Genomic DNA, 17,659 nt, shown 5'->3' on the forward strand with positions numbered 1-17,659 from the left:
TTGGATTTTGTGGTTTCAGTGAAAGTGATGAATGAATTTCTATCTCGCTGTAATTAGATCTACAACCAATTAGACGCATAAAGTGCGCGCTCGTTTTACGAGTAATTCATACACATGCACAACCCAATATCATCAATCAATTAATATTCAGCCCCTAATTATGGGACGTGTTTTTCTGGCGCATTCAGCAACACGAATGGTGGTGGCCACATTAATCATAGGAATGAAAAACTTGTGGTTATTAATCTTATTTTAGCTGTTGGAAAGGTGATGGGCTTGAAAAACTTGCAACTTGTTTGGATGAAAGTTTTGACCCCAGCGGGGAAGGGGCAGATAAAAGGGCAAATGGTTCGGGTGTCTTGTTAGGGGTATTATGGCTTTGATGATGTTTCGACCTGTGTCAAAAGATGATTAATCGAGCACAAACATTCCGAAAACAGTTAATACACTACTGTATAACAACTTCAACACATGCAGAGGATATGTTTTCGTTTAGCTAGTGGTGTAAAAGCTATGGGCAAGCTGAAAAAAGTCTAATAAATTTAATCCTATCACATAACATCCTTAGCTACTAATAAATACCATCATAAATTTGCCTAAACCCATTCAAACCAAATCTTTTCGGATATGCTGAAAAATGTCAAGCGTAACAACTTTACGTTTAAGGGCAGTGATGCTTTGATCTCAATGCTACCAGCAGCCATCTATTTTGATTTAAATACAGTTTCTTCTCACAATGCTCAACTGCTTCCTCATTCATACTTCTATCATATTAACTCAAGGCGTGCATCCTGTGCTATCAAAAAGAATAGAAAGTGTCGAAATATCAGCTGGAAGAATGTGCATATCAAAAAAACAAAATGAAACGCCTATGCCTAATAGCTCACTTTTCATCAATTAGATTGATTTTCTCTCTGGTCGTGATGTCTCTGACTGGTCTCTGATATGCTGGCGCAATTCGCCCGTATACACAATCAGCATAAGCACACGCACTGTTACGCGCTGCGATAAATTAAGCCACTAAAGGTGCTCTATACATATTGGATAAATGTCGGGTGTAGAAAAAAAATGCGTATCCTAAACACGTTCTTGCTCGCCCTGCAGTGTAGCATAGGATTGCGTTGTGTGTTTTTTTGTTTTCAAATGTTTCACTATGGTAATTCCAGTATTCTTTAAAGCACTGTAGATCATCGATAAGGAAAATGCATTCTAAATGCATTACAATGTCGCTCGGCGTCAGAAAAATCGGTCTGCAGTCTAACTGTCCGCGCACCGTTTACTTCGTAACGGCATGGATCGCTTCGGCCAGATAGCCCACATTCTTCGAGGTAACGCCCGCCATCGAAATACGGCCGTCCTTCGTGAGGTAAACGCTGAACTCCTTCGACAAACGCTCGCACTGCTGCTGATTCATGCCCGTGAAGCAGAACATGCCGATCTGGTCGGTAATGTGCGACCAGTTGCGCGACGAGCCCAGCTCCTTCAGGTTGTTGCGCAGCGAGGAGCGCACGGAGATGATACGATCGGCCATCAGCTTCACGTCACCGAGCCACTCCTGGCGGAGCGATTTGTCGCCCAAAATTTCGGCCACCAGCCGGGCACCGTGGATGGGCGGGTTCGAGTACATCGGTCGGATCAGGATCTTGATCTGCGACATCGTACGGTCGGCTTCGTCCTTGCTGCCCGTGACCAGCGAGAACGCTCCCGCGCGCTCACCGTACAGGCCCATGTTCTTGGCGAAGCTTTGGGCCAGCGCAATCTGATGGCCATCGCGCAAGAACTCGCGCACCGCCAGCGCATCCTTGTCGACGTCACCGCTCGCAAAGCCCTGGTAGGCCATGTCGAAGAACGGGAACAGATTGCGCTTCTTGATGAGGGCCGACATCTCGGCCCACTGTTCCGGTTTCGGGTCGACGCCGGTGGGATTGTGGGCGCACGCATGGAGTAATACTATTGACTTTTCTGGGATTTTCTGGAAAATAAATAACGGTAATGAAACATATTAACAAACTATTTGTTATTGTACTAAAGTGTAAAAAGAATCAACAACGCTAACGTTGACAGAAAAAATAAAATTGCGGTAAGTATGTTTTTGCATCCAAAAAGAGAAGAATCACATTGCAAACTGACATAAATACAACCAATTTCAACGGTAAAAACTTCGTATAACATTCTCATAATAACATTCGATGAGTTAGTCGTAAAGCATGCGACTTAATATGTAACAAACAAAATAATATAAAAATAGCCAAGTCTCTATAAAAATAAAAATAAATCAAATGTCAAATCAGTCCAATTTGGTTCATGAATTGTCCAATGCAGATAATATAATATAATAAATTTCATTTCTTTGTATAAATTTATAATTATTGCATGTTTCAGAAGTGAAATCAATCTGGGAATCTCCATGAGAATGTTCTATGATAATCGTTTACATGTAAATTTTGATTATTTGCGGCTATCGATAAGTAGCATCATTGGACCCAAACGCCTATTCTTATGGAGATACCAAAACCGACTCCGTTTCAAAGCCGATACTAATTTCGAAGCCAATTCCGATTCTGGAGCCGATTTCAATTCCGGAACCGATTCCGGAGTCGTCCGGAGTTGGTCGAAGTCATTTGGAGTCGAAGTCGGTCGGAGTCATTTGGAGTCGAAGTCGTCCGGAGTCGTCCGGAATCGTTCGCAGTCGTCCGGAGTCGTTCGCAGTCGTCCGGAGTCGTCCGAAATCTTCCGGAGTCGTCCGAAGTTGTCCGGAGTCGTCTGCAGTCGTCCGGAGTTGTCCGGAGTCGGACGGAGTCATTCGGTGCTTGTGATCAGGCATTTCATTTCGTTGTGTTTTTTTTTTTGTCTTTTTAGTCTTGCCCGTGCACTTCGTATACAGGCCTTTGTTTCGAAGGCCGACTCCGGCCGACTCCAGACGACCTCGACTTCAACTGATTCCGAACGATTCGGACGATTTGAACAACTCCGAACGACTCCGAAAGACTCCGGATGACTCCGACTCCCAATAACTCCAAGCGATTCCGAACGACTCCAACCGATTCTGGACGACTCGGACGACTTGAAAGATTCCGAATGACTCCAGACAACTCCGGACAACTCCGGACGACTCCGGACGACTCCGGACGACTTCGGACGACTTCGGATAATGCAGGGCGGACCAATTCCAATTTTATCAGAGTCGACTCCGGATTTTTGCCAACTTTACCCATGACTATTTATAGTATTTGTAAAAAAGAAACAATAACGTTAACGATTGATTACATTGTTCCAAAGTGATCAAAACTATCATTTGAGCAGAAGGCTCTAGAAATTCTCCCATCAGCAGATATCCCCCGTGAAACAACCAATCCTTGGCGGGTGAAAAAATAGACCAAGAAAATGATGAAAGCTATTAAGTACGCCACAGAAACCCCATTGAATTAGTCAACAATGAGTGCAAACAACTCGAAGCAAAACAACATCGCGAGGTCGCGCGACGATGAAGCTCGCGTCTGGTTCCATCCAAGACTGATAATGATGTACTATGACGTAGAGATCCATGTGCTCATTTAAACCTCTTTCTCACCGTCCAATACCATTCCACTCGAACGTAGTGCGATAATAAACCTCTTGGCCGCGTCTGCCACCTTGCATCCTCTTTCAACCCCCTCCACTTACCGACAGATCTTCCAGCGCGCCAGCAAAATCAAAGCCACAGGTTGATGGATCGTAGTAGCGGTACGCCTTAACGTTCAGCCCCGAGTGGCGGAAGATTGGCCCATGGTTGCCCCAGGACGGAGTCGGTAGATAGATATCCTTCGGGCCGGGGAAAAAGCTGGCCAGGAAGGCACCACCGATGCGTAGCGCACCGGTTCCACTGATGCCCTGCACCGTGGCGTTCAGCCCATTCGCGACGTGCTCGCTTGATTCGCCCAGCGCCAGCAAGATGCTGTGTTTGCAAAATTCGGCCGTTCCACCGATGGGCGAGTATTCGTGATCGAGCTGCTTCTGTGCAAGCCGCTGCTCGGCCTTTTTTACGCTGGGCAGCACGAACGGTTTGCCGCTATCGTCACGGTACGCACCGACGCCCAGGTTGATCTTTTTCGGGTTCGTGTCGCGCTTGTACGCTTCCGTCACGCCTAGGATAACGTCCGGCGGTCCCATCTGTACGCCGCTCCACCAGGAGCTGCAAGGGAAAGGTTAAGAGGGATCAGTATTCAGTTGATTCAAATAGATTGTATTATTTCTATGTAATTGAATTGTGTTGATAGGTATTTTCGTCCCTAAATGATGTTTATCATGTTGAAGTTGGTTAAAAGCGCAAATCCGTAAAACAAACAAAGCATTTCATGACCATATTTGCTATTTCCATTATCAAGCTGTTGTCGCTAAGCGGTTATCATAATATGAAAATTTCTTATTCACACCTTTCTGCTTTAGATAGCGCATAACAAAGCTTTGACTAGAGGAAGATAAAATGTATGCAGTTCTTATGTGATGCAAACAAAATGCGGCAAAGTTCATCATTACGAAATGATGTTTGCATTGGTACGGAGGCAAACTGGAGCGGCCATGTTGTGTAATCTGCATTTTCTAGAATCTTCCAAACTAGGATTACAATCAGTCGGCAGATTAGTTAGTCCACACGCACTATCGATGATTCATCGGACGTGGAAGCTGATTGGCCAAAAAATTCATCATTACAAGTAATATTACTGTACAAGAGTTCCGCTCCGCTTTCACTTGCCTATTTTTAGATAAATCCTCCCGACACATCCACTCAAAATCTTGACCATACTCCGTTAGGTAACGCGTTGAACCATAAATACGACCTATCTACGTCAGCGTGTGTGCGTTCGCGAAACCCGATCACGCGTCCATCACGCCGACCGCCGTGACCTTGACAAATCTGCCGAAGGTCACCAATGCAAAATGGCCCGCTTTACTGGGTGCAGCCGGCATCGGAACGCTAATGGATAACCATCACAATTTCTTACCTCGCACGTACAGCCAGCTGACCTTGGGCCGGGAGCACATTTCGCAACAGAACAGCTGAGCTACGCTGCAGAGCTTTCGAGCAGGCCATCTTTCCGACCGGAACACGCAACCGCTTTCACCGACAGAGAGAGATCGAAGCACACTAGGCTCGAAAACAGAAACGGTTCACCGTTAACTGTGCGAGTTCCGAGCTGTTCCCTATTTGGTATATCTCGTATGCGGCACGACAATCTCGGCGCGTTTACTTTGAGCTTCCTACTCACCGATAGTGCAAATCGTTATCAGAGCGTTATCAAAACACGCACCGCTTTCGGTATTGGGCCAAAGTGGTGTGTTGGGAAGGGTCGGGTCACGCAACAACAGCGATGCAACGTCGGCCATGTTGACAAACGGCGTGACAGTTGCGTGCTCCAGTGCGGCACAATGGGATGTTATACATTTTTAGAAAATTATTTACTTGTTTTTTCCTTTTATACATGTACATTTAAGAAAACATTTTAATTTTATTTTATTGAAAACAAGTGATAAAAACTGCTTTTGAATCAAATTTGAATAAAACTCTACGTCATAACCTCATGTTTATGATCATACCTTGTGGTCGTTTAGTTCAAATTTGACGTACCGTTCCGCGCGCAGTTTCATATTTGTTTCTTTCCTCCTGAAATGCTGCAACTAGAACATTTTGCGCACATTTCTTGATTTTGAATCATATTACAGGTAGAGATAACATAAAATATGCGGAATTGTTGGTTTTTCGGTTTAAAGTGTAGTACGGTTTATAAACAAATGCATTACATACATTCCAGCCGCGAAGGAGATACGTTGTTTGGAGTAAAACGAGTTCATAATAGCGGGGAAATTCGTGGGAACTTTCACAAGGAAGGAGTTCCATTGATCATAGTACAATTCTTATTCGCTATTGCATCAATACGACCAACCGAAATGACTAATTCAATTACACTAAAGAACTATTACAAGGTGTTGAAACGATACACTACATTGGCCATCAAGCACCGAAACCCAACGATTGTCATTCCGGATTGCCTTGTGTATCGGTTCAAGCAAAACGGTACCTGGAAGCAGCTAGCACTAATCTGTCTACGCCGAGAGGACCTGCTTAACGTGTTCATGGAATGGGCGTACGATCTGGCCGAACGGAATCTGAAACAGAAGTACCTAGCGTATGGATTCCGCTGGCAGAAGCGCACGACTTACGTGAATCTGTTCATGTACTGGGCGCGCTACCTGATTGCTTACGATCCGACCAACTACATACCGTTCGGCTACGTAATGTTTCGATTCGATTTCGTGCTGGGCCATACCATCGTCAACATTTACGACCTACATGTGGAGGAGCAGTACCAGCGCAAAGGCATTGGTACCCATCTGATGATCACGCTGGAAGTGCTTGCTCGCCGTTTCGGAGTGCAGCTGCTGATGGTGGCGGTGGCTAAGAAGGATGTTGATTTGAAGAGATTTCTTATTCGATTGGGTTACCGGGCGGATAGCAAGGAAAGCGCCAAATATCCCGAATGTGAGGTGCTCATAGCGCCCACGAAGTGTTACAAGATCATGAACCAAGGAAGTTAAACTAACAGGCATAATTTACTCATTTTTAGTGTTCAGAAGTGCTGAGAGCGTGCTAGGAGATAAGTAATGTAAAGCAGCAAATTTTTGGATCAACCTTAGGATGATGATCCTGCTATAAGCATTTGGAGTTCCTGAGTTTTTTGTGAAGTGAAGATTTAGCAAATAAAATTTGCTGTCTCGATACACGCGTTAAACGAACAAGAATTGAAAGACAACAGCAACAACGTGAATACCTTCATTGGAGTGGAATTCAGTAAGACCAAACGATCTGGAACATCAACATCCGATACGGGAGATTTGTTACGATTTCTCTGTTCATGTACGCCGAGAGGACCTGCTTAACGTGTTCATGGAATGGGCGTACCGTTGTTACGAAAGAATGCATTTTGTCTTATTCCTTCGCGTGATCGGCATGTTGAAAAAGGAGGGTTTAGGTATTAGATGTACTGTGCCAGAGCGCACAATTGAATTCGTCTGGAAAGATGTAAAACAAAAATTCACTCGAGTATCTCCCGGATCTCACAAATGCTCAGCCAACTCTACCGTAGGCTTGTTTTTAGATCAATGATGATCAATATGATCACAAAGATGATCAATAATGAAAAAAATGCTTGTGAATTATCAAATCCTTATTAAAGAGTGAAATAAGTTAATTGAACACACCATCAGCGAACATTTTTATTTACCATTTGATGAAGAATTGTTTACGCGAATCAAATCGAAATCAAAACAAGAAAACTCAATTCAGCACCGACTTTCAGCGCCCTCTAGCAGAAACGAGTAAAAGTATAATTGCTTGAAAAGAAAATGCATTTCAAATATTTTCTTTATACAATGCTCCTCACGAACATGTGATGGTGTATTTGACAGCAGAAGGAAGAAACGTCAATCAGGCTTTGGTTTGTTTTGTAAACAGAAGTTCCATTTGCCGCGCAGCGTTTTGCGGAAATTTCTACTAGAATCTTTCTTATTTAGCTTATACAATGGTAAGTATTTATTTATACACTGTGTTGGGACGTCCGCTTAGAATGTTGCTCTCATTTTGCTGTTTGTTTCATTATTCTTTTAGCTACCACTATCTCTACTCAAAACGGCACAGAGTCATCCTATGGTAAGATGTTGATGCGATTTGTTTTCTCTTCATTTCGCCAATTTTGTTGAAATGAGCAAGCATTGCCCAATTTTAGAAGTAACATGTAAGAAATTGTTAGTTAGTCTTGTAGGGCTTCTATACATTGTTGTTCGAGGTGGATAGAAAGCTAATGATGGTGAGCGTTGCGTTGATGCTTTATAATGGCTCTGGTAAGCCGGCATTTCAGAATGCCAGCAACTAATTTATATCTCAACGAACTTCTTGAATTGTTAACAAACGACATTCCCATTTATCTGCTTTTGCTTTAAACACCTTTCATTGGTGAATTGTAAAATTTTCTTAAACAAGCTTGACCCGACTCGAATCATTTGTGCAATGTACAGCCGGTACGAATGGTTCGTTCCTATATAAAAATAGCATTATAGTCAGTTCCAGATAACCGAGGATAAAAACCGGCAGAAGAAATTGTCAACACTCCCGAAATGTTGCTTTTGATTGGCATTCGAGTGGTATTCTGCGAGTTTGTCAGTTGTTATCCTGCTAAACTAATATGAGCTAAAGCAAGGTCATTCAACTTGTTCTACACCGCTGTTATAGGATCCGGTTTTGCACTTTCAATGACTGTCCTTCCTTTGTGAGAAAGAGTTATACAGTAGCTACAACTCTCGTTGTTCAACTAATAGTTTAAGACCATTTCAAAAGGTGTGGGTTCGGAATCTCTTAGAGAATCAATCAAGAAGTGTTTAGAAGACAGTTTTAGAATGTGGATCGGTTCCAGGACCGGTTTGGGTTCAGTATCAGTTTCAGGACCTGTATTGATTCAAGATGATGATAAGTCCCACCATAAATGATGATAAGCCTTACCAGGATCAGTTCCAGGGCCCCGGTATATTATCTGTATAAATTACAGACTCAGCCTGGGTTCAGGTTGTGCGTTTATGGTGGCCAAGATGTATGAAAATTCCGATGAAAAATTGGCATGTGGGGTGAAATGGTCAATAAGGAATTTTTATGAACCTGATTTTTTCTTGCTGTAGTAATTTAGGGTCCTTGATTGTAACTATTTCGGAATAAAATAGTTGCACGCTTTCTACTTGGAATGCATTCTTAGGCACGCATTTCTTTAAGGATGGAAATTCCAATTAGATTTAATTATTTATAAGTTCAATAGTTGCCAGTAGTGCCAGTAGGGTAAAATGAGTCTGCAACCGGATTTGGATTGATCTGAATCCGACTATTTTCGGATTCGAATCCGGATCAACTCTTGAGCTAAGGGGGGGGGGGGGGGGGGGGGTTGGAGGGCTTTTTGGGATGGAATAATGTTCAGTCATTTTTTAAGTTGTTGGATAAATTTCACCATCCTTGGCCAATTATCCAAAACAATTCAAAACAATCATAACTACACGATTTATTGGTAACTTCCACAAATAATTTGGATGCAATTAATTTAAAGGTTTTGAACGATGCTAAATTGTTTGAATGAATTGTTTGTTTGAAATTAAAATAAGTTAATGCCTACTAATAATAGGAACGGGTGAAAGAATTCAAACATATTAGGGAGGCAAACCATGAATCACGAAATTTATCAAAACAAAAATCTGAAAACAACCAGAAAACCATGGAAAACCCAATATACGGTTTTCTGATGGTACGCACTTAGATGATTGAATTTTTGGTTATATGTGTGGCTATACATACAGCAATATTAGCTAGGAGCTAGGGTTGCTTGCAAGCTTACTTTTGTAGTGTAATTAATTTGCTCTATTATTTAAGTACGGTAGTGAAACGGATTCAAACGGAAGATAGGTAAAGATGGACACGTTAAGAGAAATGGTAAAAATCTAAGGATATATAAGTGCAACGACCATGAAAATGTGCATACATTATCTTACACTCATGTTTTATCAGAAAATGTGTTGAAACTAATAAGATTCCATCAATTTTTGCGTTTTTTTCATGAATGAAAAACATGAATTTTTGCGAGCAGTTTTGAAATATTTTGGTAAGACGGACACCTGATATGGGAAAGAAGGACACCTTTAGAAAACGTTGGAAATTGAAGAATTTTACAGTATTTTAACAAATTCTATCGCTTTCCACGTCCTGGTACGTTTATAAACCAATTCTTGGCCAATTGCAACGACGATTCATTCAGCCATGAATTAAGGAATCGTAAGCACCGCTTCTAATAGAACGTAGAACGCAGGTTCTAAAGCATTTTTTAAAAATCGGGTACTAACAGTGGACGTTTCTCCAGTTTACAGAACAACAGTTTAAAACTTCGCGTTAGGAAATTATTCCGCAGAAAGTCTGCGACCACAGCATATCATAATATCATATCATCAGTAATATCATAACGCATGACTGCTATTTTGACCGGTGTTTCATTTTTCGCTTATTTATTACTTTTTCTAGTTTCGTAATGGTTTCTTTCTTCAAAATACCCTTATTTAAGGTGTTTGAAGAAATATATTCATTACCAATTGATATGAGAAGTAAAATAAATCAATAAATTAGGTATCCATCTTTCCCCATGACAAAGTGTCCGTCTTTCCCGCTCTTTGGTATCAGGATGTTTAAAACAGCAGAAAACAAGATTCTTTAATCCTTTCATTCTCGTTCTTCCGCCAGTTTTAGCTTAACAGTCATGACAAATCGTTCATGAAATAAAACTTCCGAAAATGTAAACAATGCAAGTTACAGAGCTTAAGACCTGCAGTAATCATATTAGATCCACAAAGGCGCGCACGATTGAAAATTTGTTTTGTTCGTGAATTTAACCAACTTCGCATATATTACACGAAACATGTTCTCAAATGTGTCGATGAATTACTCGAAAATTACCTTTTCATGCATTTATGAGAAGTGTCCATCTTACCTGCAGTGTCCGTCTTTTCGTATCTTCCCCTACCATAAAAACTATCCAAATTTCGATCGCCAAACCATTTGCAAGCGCTGAACGTTTTGCACTTGTGCTTACAATAAAAGTTATTTAGGTTTTTTAAAAGTTTTTTAAATTTTTTTTTTTTGTTGATTTAGCTTTATTAAAGATCTATCGGTTGTTGGATACGACAGATTCTAAAACACTCCCTAAGGATCAAAGTCACTATGAAACACAGGTATTCTCCGATATACGCCATACTCGATAAACGCATTTTCTCTGTACGCTTTTTCTAAATTTGACAGTTCTTCGATCAAATTGTTCCGATTTGACACATCAAATGTCAAATGCAAAATTATTTCAAATTTTGTCGAATTTTTTAAACCATTTAAAAGGTACAAAATCGTAATCTTCAGTTGAAATCAGATCGAATAACTAATAAAGTGGCTGAAAACCTACCATTTCAAGCAAAATTATACGAAAATTAGCTATAATTTGACTGAAAACCTCGAAATTCGACTTACGTTATCATTCGAGATACGCTATTGCCTCCGGTCCGCATTAATATCGTATATCGGGGAATACCTGCACAATAGGTGACCGTTAAGTGGATGTGTTTTACTAGAGTTTTTTTTTTTCAAATAGAAGTTTGCTAACTGGAGTGATTCTCAGTTGAAAAACACATAAATGTCAATACATGAAACATCCGGAATCTTACGAAGAGAAATTCATAGCAAATGTGGATTTTTCTCACAAAATTTAACCTCAAAATTGACCGCTAACTGAGGTCAGCTACTGTATCAGGCACTTGTTATATTTTAGGGTGCCGCTACTGCATTGCTTCTCGGTTTAAAGGCTAATATCAAAGGGTGCCACTACTGTATATACTAGTGATGGTAAAATGAAGTTTTCGTCGGAATCGATTCCGGCTAGCTGCGTAGTTTTATGGAATCGATTCCGGATAGTAGGTTCGGAATCAGTTTCCGGAGTCGATTCCAGAATCGGAATCGACCCCGCTATTTGTTCCGGATCGGCCCCGGAATCGGCTACGGAATCGAAATCGGCTCTGGAATTAGTTCCTGAATCGTCTCCGGAATCGGAATCAGCTCTGGAATTGGCTCCTAAATTATAATTAGTTCCAAAATCATAATTTGTTTCGAAAACGGAATCAGTTCCGCAATCGAAATTGGGTCCAGAATCGTAAATGGCTCCGAAGTCAGAATCGGCTTCGAAATCGAATTCTCCATAAGAAAAGACGTTAAAATCCAATGATGCTACTTATTGACAGCCGCAAAGAATCAAAATTTACGTGTAAACGATCCATTCTCATGGAGAATCCCGCACTGATTCCGCTACTGAAACTTCTTATTTCAATCCAAGAACTTATTCTCATTTCGGAGCATATTTCTGGAATCAATCCTGATTGACCAAATTGCGATTCCCAGGTCAATTCTGATTCCGGAACCGAGTCTGATTTCGGAACCTATTCCTTGCCTATTTTTCTCTAAAAGAAATCTCTTTTATTCTTAGTTTTCATATAAAAACTAAAGCAGATCGGTGTTGTATGCAAATGTTTATAAATTCTATGAATTTTTTTGGAATTCCTCTAAACGCCACCTATCATCATGCTGTGCACAGCTATATTTTATTACGAAACGTTATTCCAGCATTAAACCGCTACTAATTCTTCCCGTTGTACTGATCACACCTTTCGATGTGGCTGCATAAATTTCATACTTTTAATTTATGATCCAATGGCATGTTAATTTCTTTTCGCTCGCGACGACTGCTCACGTGGTTGTTTATTTTTTGTGGAATAGAAATCATAATTTTATGTTCCGTTCGATTAGTAGATTTTTGCATACACTTATCTCGTACTTTTTCTTATCAACGGACGACACAAACATCGTTTTGTGTGCGATTTAACGCATATAGCTCCCAAGTGTGACGCATTCTGTCCTGGTCTGCCTTTCCTGGCAGGAAGATCTACATTAGCGTGTGTGCTCTATTCATTCACCTCCAGCCGCGTGTCACTATGACTCATAAAAAGTATATATTATTCGTCTGATTTTGTGTGTTTTTTTGTGTGTGTGCTGTTTTTTTTTTTCAAACCATCCTTTGTCAACTTGTGCGCGGCCGCGCGTTCGCATTAATCGCGTGCATCTCGGAGCGCAGTTGGTGGAGTTAAAGAATGGCGAAACATACAACGGACACCTGGTGAGCTGTGACACCTGGATGAATATTAATCTGCGGGAGGTCATCTGCACTTCAAAGGTAAGCATTTCAGCGAAGATGTTTTACAATCGAGCGGGCAGCATGCGGTACGGTAATATATTTGCTTCTCTCTCTCTCTCTCTCTCTCTCTCTCTCTCTCTCTCTCTCTTTCTCTTTCGCAGGATGGTGATAAGTTTTGGCGCATGCCGGAATGCTACATCCGGGGCAGCACGATCAAGTATCTCCGCATACCGGATGAAGTGATCGACATGGTGAAGGAGGACATGCAGTCGAAGTCGCGCAGCCGCGCCGACATGAACAAGGGCGGCCGGAACCAGAACCAGGGCGGTCGCGGAGGCGGCGGTGGCATGGGCGGTGGTGGTGGTGGTGGTGGCGGTGGTGGCGGCGGCGGCGGCGGTGGGCGAAACAATATGAACGCCAACAATCGGAACACCTTCGGCGGCAACCGCGGCGGCAATCGGGCCGGACTGGGCAACCCGAACCGAAACGCACCGAACAAGAAGTAATAATAAAGTCGACACAATCGCGCTTGGAATTGGTTTAGTCTCGTGAAGATGTTGCCTGCTTTTTTTTTGTTTGTTACTCTGCCTCTATTATGTGCCTTAATTTGCTAAGGTTTCCCGGGGATGTGTGCCCCCCGGCTGGTGGGTGTGTGCGTTGGGGTGCGGCGCTGTGCGGGTGTGGGTGGACAGTAGCAAATTAAAGTTACCCTCGAATCGATCGATCGGAAATATGGAAATGTCCTAACCTCACACCGTGGGGGAAGATGAAACCAAACAAAAACCGTTTTTTTTGCTTCACTTTTGTGCACATACGAAAAGAATCATCGTGTGGTCACCAATTTCGTGAGCGTGATACGTATGTCGCCTTATTTGGTGACGGCTCGCCCGAACAGCGGGTGCTGATTTTGAAAGGGGGGAGTAAAATTATAAAGATGGAAACATTCATATTCATAACTCAGCGGCAAAGCGGCCGTTGGCCGGGCGTCGATTATGGGTAGTTTTGAAAATTTAAATGTGTCATTATTCGCCAGTTTGATTTGCGGTTCGGGCTCATTAGCATCTGCTTTGGGGTGGCGTGAAATTGCGTCAAAAATGAGAGTTTTGCCGGGGGTGATGAAACGAGCATTTTGATTTTGCGCGCTGTTTGCCGTTGGCAAAACTGAGTCAGCAAAGATTCGCAAGGAAGTATGAAAAACCAACCAAATTGTAAAAAAAGGTAAAAAATATTAATCCACAATTTAATGCTCTCAAGCTGGTCTTTACCAGCTCTTCTTCAAGTGTGGCCTGTCTTATTGAGTCGCTTGGTCCATCGTTTCGCGAAAATTCTATGAAGGAAGTAATACCGGGCAGCAGTGGTTTGGATAAATGGGTCCTCAAACTAGCTCCGTAAAACTCGAAAGAAATCTCAGAAGAATATCAGTCAAACGTCTTCTTCTTCTTCTATTTGGCGTAACGTCCTACGCGAACATGCCGGCATATACAGGTTTTCGAGACTTAATTCATTACCACGCAACCGGATAGTCAAATCCTTGCTCCTTGCGGACGACTCCGACCTCGGATGAGTCCGATTCCGAGCGACATCGCATGAATCTGGACGACTCTGGGCGATTGCGGACGACTCCGGAGAACTCCGGATGCCGAAGACTCCGGGCGACTCCGGATGACTCTGGACGACTCCGAACGACTCCGACTCTGATAGACTCCGGGCAATTCTGGACGTCTCCAGAAATGCTTCGCCAGCCTCAGGGCCCTAACGTCCATCCTTCCGGGGGCAACCCTTTTAGCCAAGTTCGAGAGGAAGATGCGCAGAAGGATATTTTGCCCCGTATGTGTAGAAGGACAATGGAGGAGCCGCTATAATGACGAGCTATACGAGATGTACGGCGACCTCACTGTGGTGCAGCGTATCAAGCTCAACAGGGTCCGGAGGCCTGGCCATGTTGTACGCATGGAAACAGCCGACATTGAATTATTTTGAAGTCTGTCTTTTTGGTGAAGTCTTTTTAGGCCGTCCACAAGCACAGAGGGGGCGCGGTAGGTTCAAATTTTGGTGGCAGGATGGTGTGGAGGCGTCCGCTATTAAGGCCGGCATCGTTTGTATTGAAAAATGGATTTTTTTTCGGCTGGCTGTAGAAAAAAAAACTAAGAAAGATAATTTCTTTCTATGAGCATCCTTTGAAAGATAATTATACCAGCTTACTTGCTAAAATAAATATATTACCTTCCCAGCTGCCTTTCGTCAGTTATCTGGATTTTTTGCCAAGGCAGGCGAAGACATGTGTGCAAGTATGTTTTTAAGACTTACCTCGATTTTCATCAATTCCTCCTCAGTTTTCGCATAAAAATTGTTGGAGTAGAGCTTTTCCATCATATTGGTGTAGAAAATTTCGATGGAACGCAGCTAGGGGATGTTGGACCGGTTCGATTACTTGGGAATCGTATCAAAATTCATCCGAAATTCACCTATAATTCACCTAGAGTTTCACTCAGTAAAATTCACTGTCTTGCTGGTTGCATCTTGGTCTTCTATAGAATAGAAGAAGATCCTGGCCTTCTGGCCAAGCTAACGCAGCAATGTAGCCACATGTCCCTTGGTCTTCATTTTCGGCTTCCTTTCGAACCTCATGTCTGGGTCACCAACGGGCGTTCTTTCGATGCTCTGATTGTTGTCTAATAGCGCTAAGATGTTGTAGATGCCGAAAAAGGCTTATACAACGTCCACAAACTGCCGCACGCTGTCTGTTTTAGACGCTACGGGGTGCCGTTGTTTGATTGTTTACTGTTTGGCTATCACGGTCAGAGTTCGACTGATAGAGTTGTCATCATTTGTTTACTGACTCATGGTATACTATTATTGACTGTGCAATTAACGATTCGATAGTGCGGGTTAAGATAAACCCATGAAAAATCGACAATGTTTGTCTATTTTTTTTACTGTAAACATTATAATGGACGAAGGCGCGAGACCATGTGCGGTTTTGGACACTCCTGAGGCAAACCAACATCGCTAATTGGATGTGAGTAAGTAAGTTTCTAACAATACGCGAAACAATATAAGTAGATTTTTAAAGGCATTTTTGGTAGTATGCTATAAAAGCAAATACAGGTGTCCCCCGAGATACGACTGTATTTGGAACCGAAAAAATGTACCAAAGCAAGACGTAAGTTGAAAAAGACGTATGTTGAATATTTATGAATATAAAGTTTATAACCGAAGTTGAAGAGTTGGAATCTATGACATCGTGTATTTTATTCAAAATAATGTTCGATAATGTAATAATTATATTTTAGAAGCCGTTTACTATACATATATTCAAGATCGGGTAGTTGTGGAATCTTTGGAAATGTGTGTATAACGGTTATCAGCCCAGAAATTAAAAAAAAAATACATCAATTTCTTGTCAATGACAACTTTTAACTGTCAAAATTAAAATCGTCGTATCTGCGAATCGTCGTAACTTGAGGGGGTCGTAACTCGGGGGACGCCTGTAATAAAATAAAATTTATAAATAATCTAACCGAAATTCATGGCATTCTGATGTATGGGATGCATGCGTAAAATTTGTACGATGTGAAAGATGATAATTGGTAAGTGTATCTGAATTAATCATATATTGAAAGTTGTAGTAGAAAAAATATTTATATTAGAATAAAAATATTATTGCTGACTTACAGCAATTGTTCGCCATACGCGATATTGAATATATGCGAATTTGCAGTACGCGATTCGTCTTAATTTAACAACTCTATGAGTTTCTTCAAAATATTTTAGTATTTTGACATTTTAATACGAGTGTATATTTTTGACAAGGGCGGCAGGATATCACGCTACGGCTCTGCGTATGAAATAATCTTGCATTTTTGTGGGGACTAGGACAATTTGATGAAAATTAAGCAGGAATTTGATGTTTTTTTCGGTAGAATTAGATCCGAATTTAGATCCTCCAAACGGATGATAGATTAAAAATCTATAATAAAAGAGATGAAGAAAAAAAAGATAGTAGGTCTATTTGATAAACATGAAATAATAATAATAAATAATAATCCTACAGAAGGACTAAACTGAAAAAATAAAACGCCATTCACAAGATCTTCATAAAACTTACCATACAGATAAGATCCTTTATATAATTGAATACACTAAAATCGTTGATGTATTGATTGATGTTCGACCCCCGAGGGCGACAAACATGATAAATCGAAGTTTTACTTGATTGTTTTGTTGCAAATACTCAATTTAAGACACCCACCACACATAAACTCTGTCCATATTAAAATATTAATCTGAAAAGAGAGGTTTCATAAAACGAGCGTGGTAATAACATTCTTTCCCAAGATTGATGTTTCAAAATTCAAATAATAAAGTTTAGGGGGGGATAGGTCACGATACAATATAAAGCAATAATTCATTTATGATCAGTAAGAACTCTTCAAGAAGCTTTCTTCTTTCGATCCGTCACGTTTCAATGTGTAAAAGGAACAACTTTGGGTATGATTGAAGAATGAGGCAAGCTGTCGGACATTGGTCGGCTCCATATTCTTAGAGATGTCCAAAGAATGACGGAAATGATCACCCGCAAGATCGAGTCTAAAGATTCGTGGGTTCACGTGGGGTTCGTCACACCTTTTGTGTCGTCCGTTGGCCACTAAATGTGCTTAATCTTGAAACGTTTGCGGTCAGCAGCAAACCCCCGGACGTCATACAAAACCATCATCCCGTTTTCTTTCCATCTTCGAGGTTGATTCGGCTGATTCGCTACACAAAATCAGAAACCACAAGTGCTCGGGCATGCCTTTACCTTTGTACCAAATACGAGAGCGACAGCGGACGTAAAACATAATAGACCTTTAAATCTCGGACGAATAATACCTCCG

The 17,659-nt window shown here is 41.6% G+C and overlaps 3 protein-coding genes across 4 annotated transcripts; 2 read left to right on the forward strand and 1 right to left on the reverse strand.

Moving 5' to 3' along the window:
• Positions 1-654: 654 nt before the first annotated feature.
• LOC121596696 (aspartate aminotransferase, mitochondrial) lies at positions 655-5,337 on the reverse strand. Of its 2 annotated transcripts, XM_041921860.1 has the most exons (4): positions 5,247-5,337; positions 4,983-5,125; positions 3,664-4,171; positions 655-1,972 (listed from the first exon to the last, which is right to left on the reverse strand). In XM_041921860.1, exons 2-4 carry the CDS (start codon positions 5,069-5,071, stop codon positions 1,277-1,279), a joined length of 1,293 nt encoding a protein of 430 aa, XP_041777794.1. In that variant the 5' UTR covers positions 5,072-5,125; positions 5,247-5,337; the 3' UTR covers positions 655-1,276. The 2 variants fall into 2 exon arrangements, with proteins under 2 accessions (XP_041777794.1, XP_041777795.1); XM_041921861.1 differs by lacking the exon at positions 4,983-5,125 and having other exon boundaries at positions 5,247-5,317.
• Positions 5,338-5,589: 252 nt separating this feature from the next.
• Positions 5,590-7,233, forward strand: LOC121597628 (N-alpha-acetyltransferase 40-like). Its single transcript, XM_041923518.1, has 2 exons — positions 5,590-5,700; positions 5,790-7,233. Exon 2 carries the CDS (start codon positions 5,926-5,928, stop codon positions 6,571-6,573), a length of 648 nt encoding a protein of 215 aa, XP_041779452.1. The 5' UTR covers positions 5,590-5,700; positions 5,790-5,925; the 3' UTR covers positions 6,574-7,233.
• Positions 7,234-7,448: 215 nt separating this feature from the next.
• LOC121597629 (U6 snRNA-associated Sm-like protein LSm4) lies at positions 7,449-13,317 on the forward strand. Its single transcript, XM_041923519.1, has 4 exons — positions 7,449-7,559; positions 7,643-7,684; positions 12,723-12,821; positions 12,944-13,317. Exons 1-4 carry the CDS (start codon positions 7,557-7,559, stop codon positions 13,286-13,288), a joined length of 489 nt encoding a protein of 162 aa, XP_041779453.1. The 5' UTR covers positions 7,449-7,556; the 3' UTR covers positions 13,289-13,317.
• The last annotated feature ends 4,342 nt before the right edge of the window (positions 13,318-17,659 follow it).

The sequence above is a fragment of the Anopheles merus genome, chromosome 3R (genome assembly GCF_017562075.2).
Source record: "Anopheles merus strain MAF chromosome 3R, AmerM5.1, whole genome shotgun sequence".
Taxonomy (NCBI): Eukaryota; Metazoa; Arthropoda; class Insecta; order Diptera; family Culicidae; genus Anopheles; species Anopheles merus.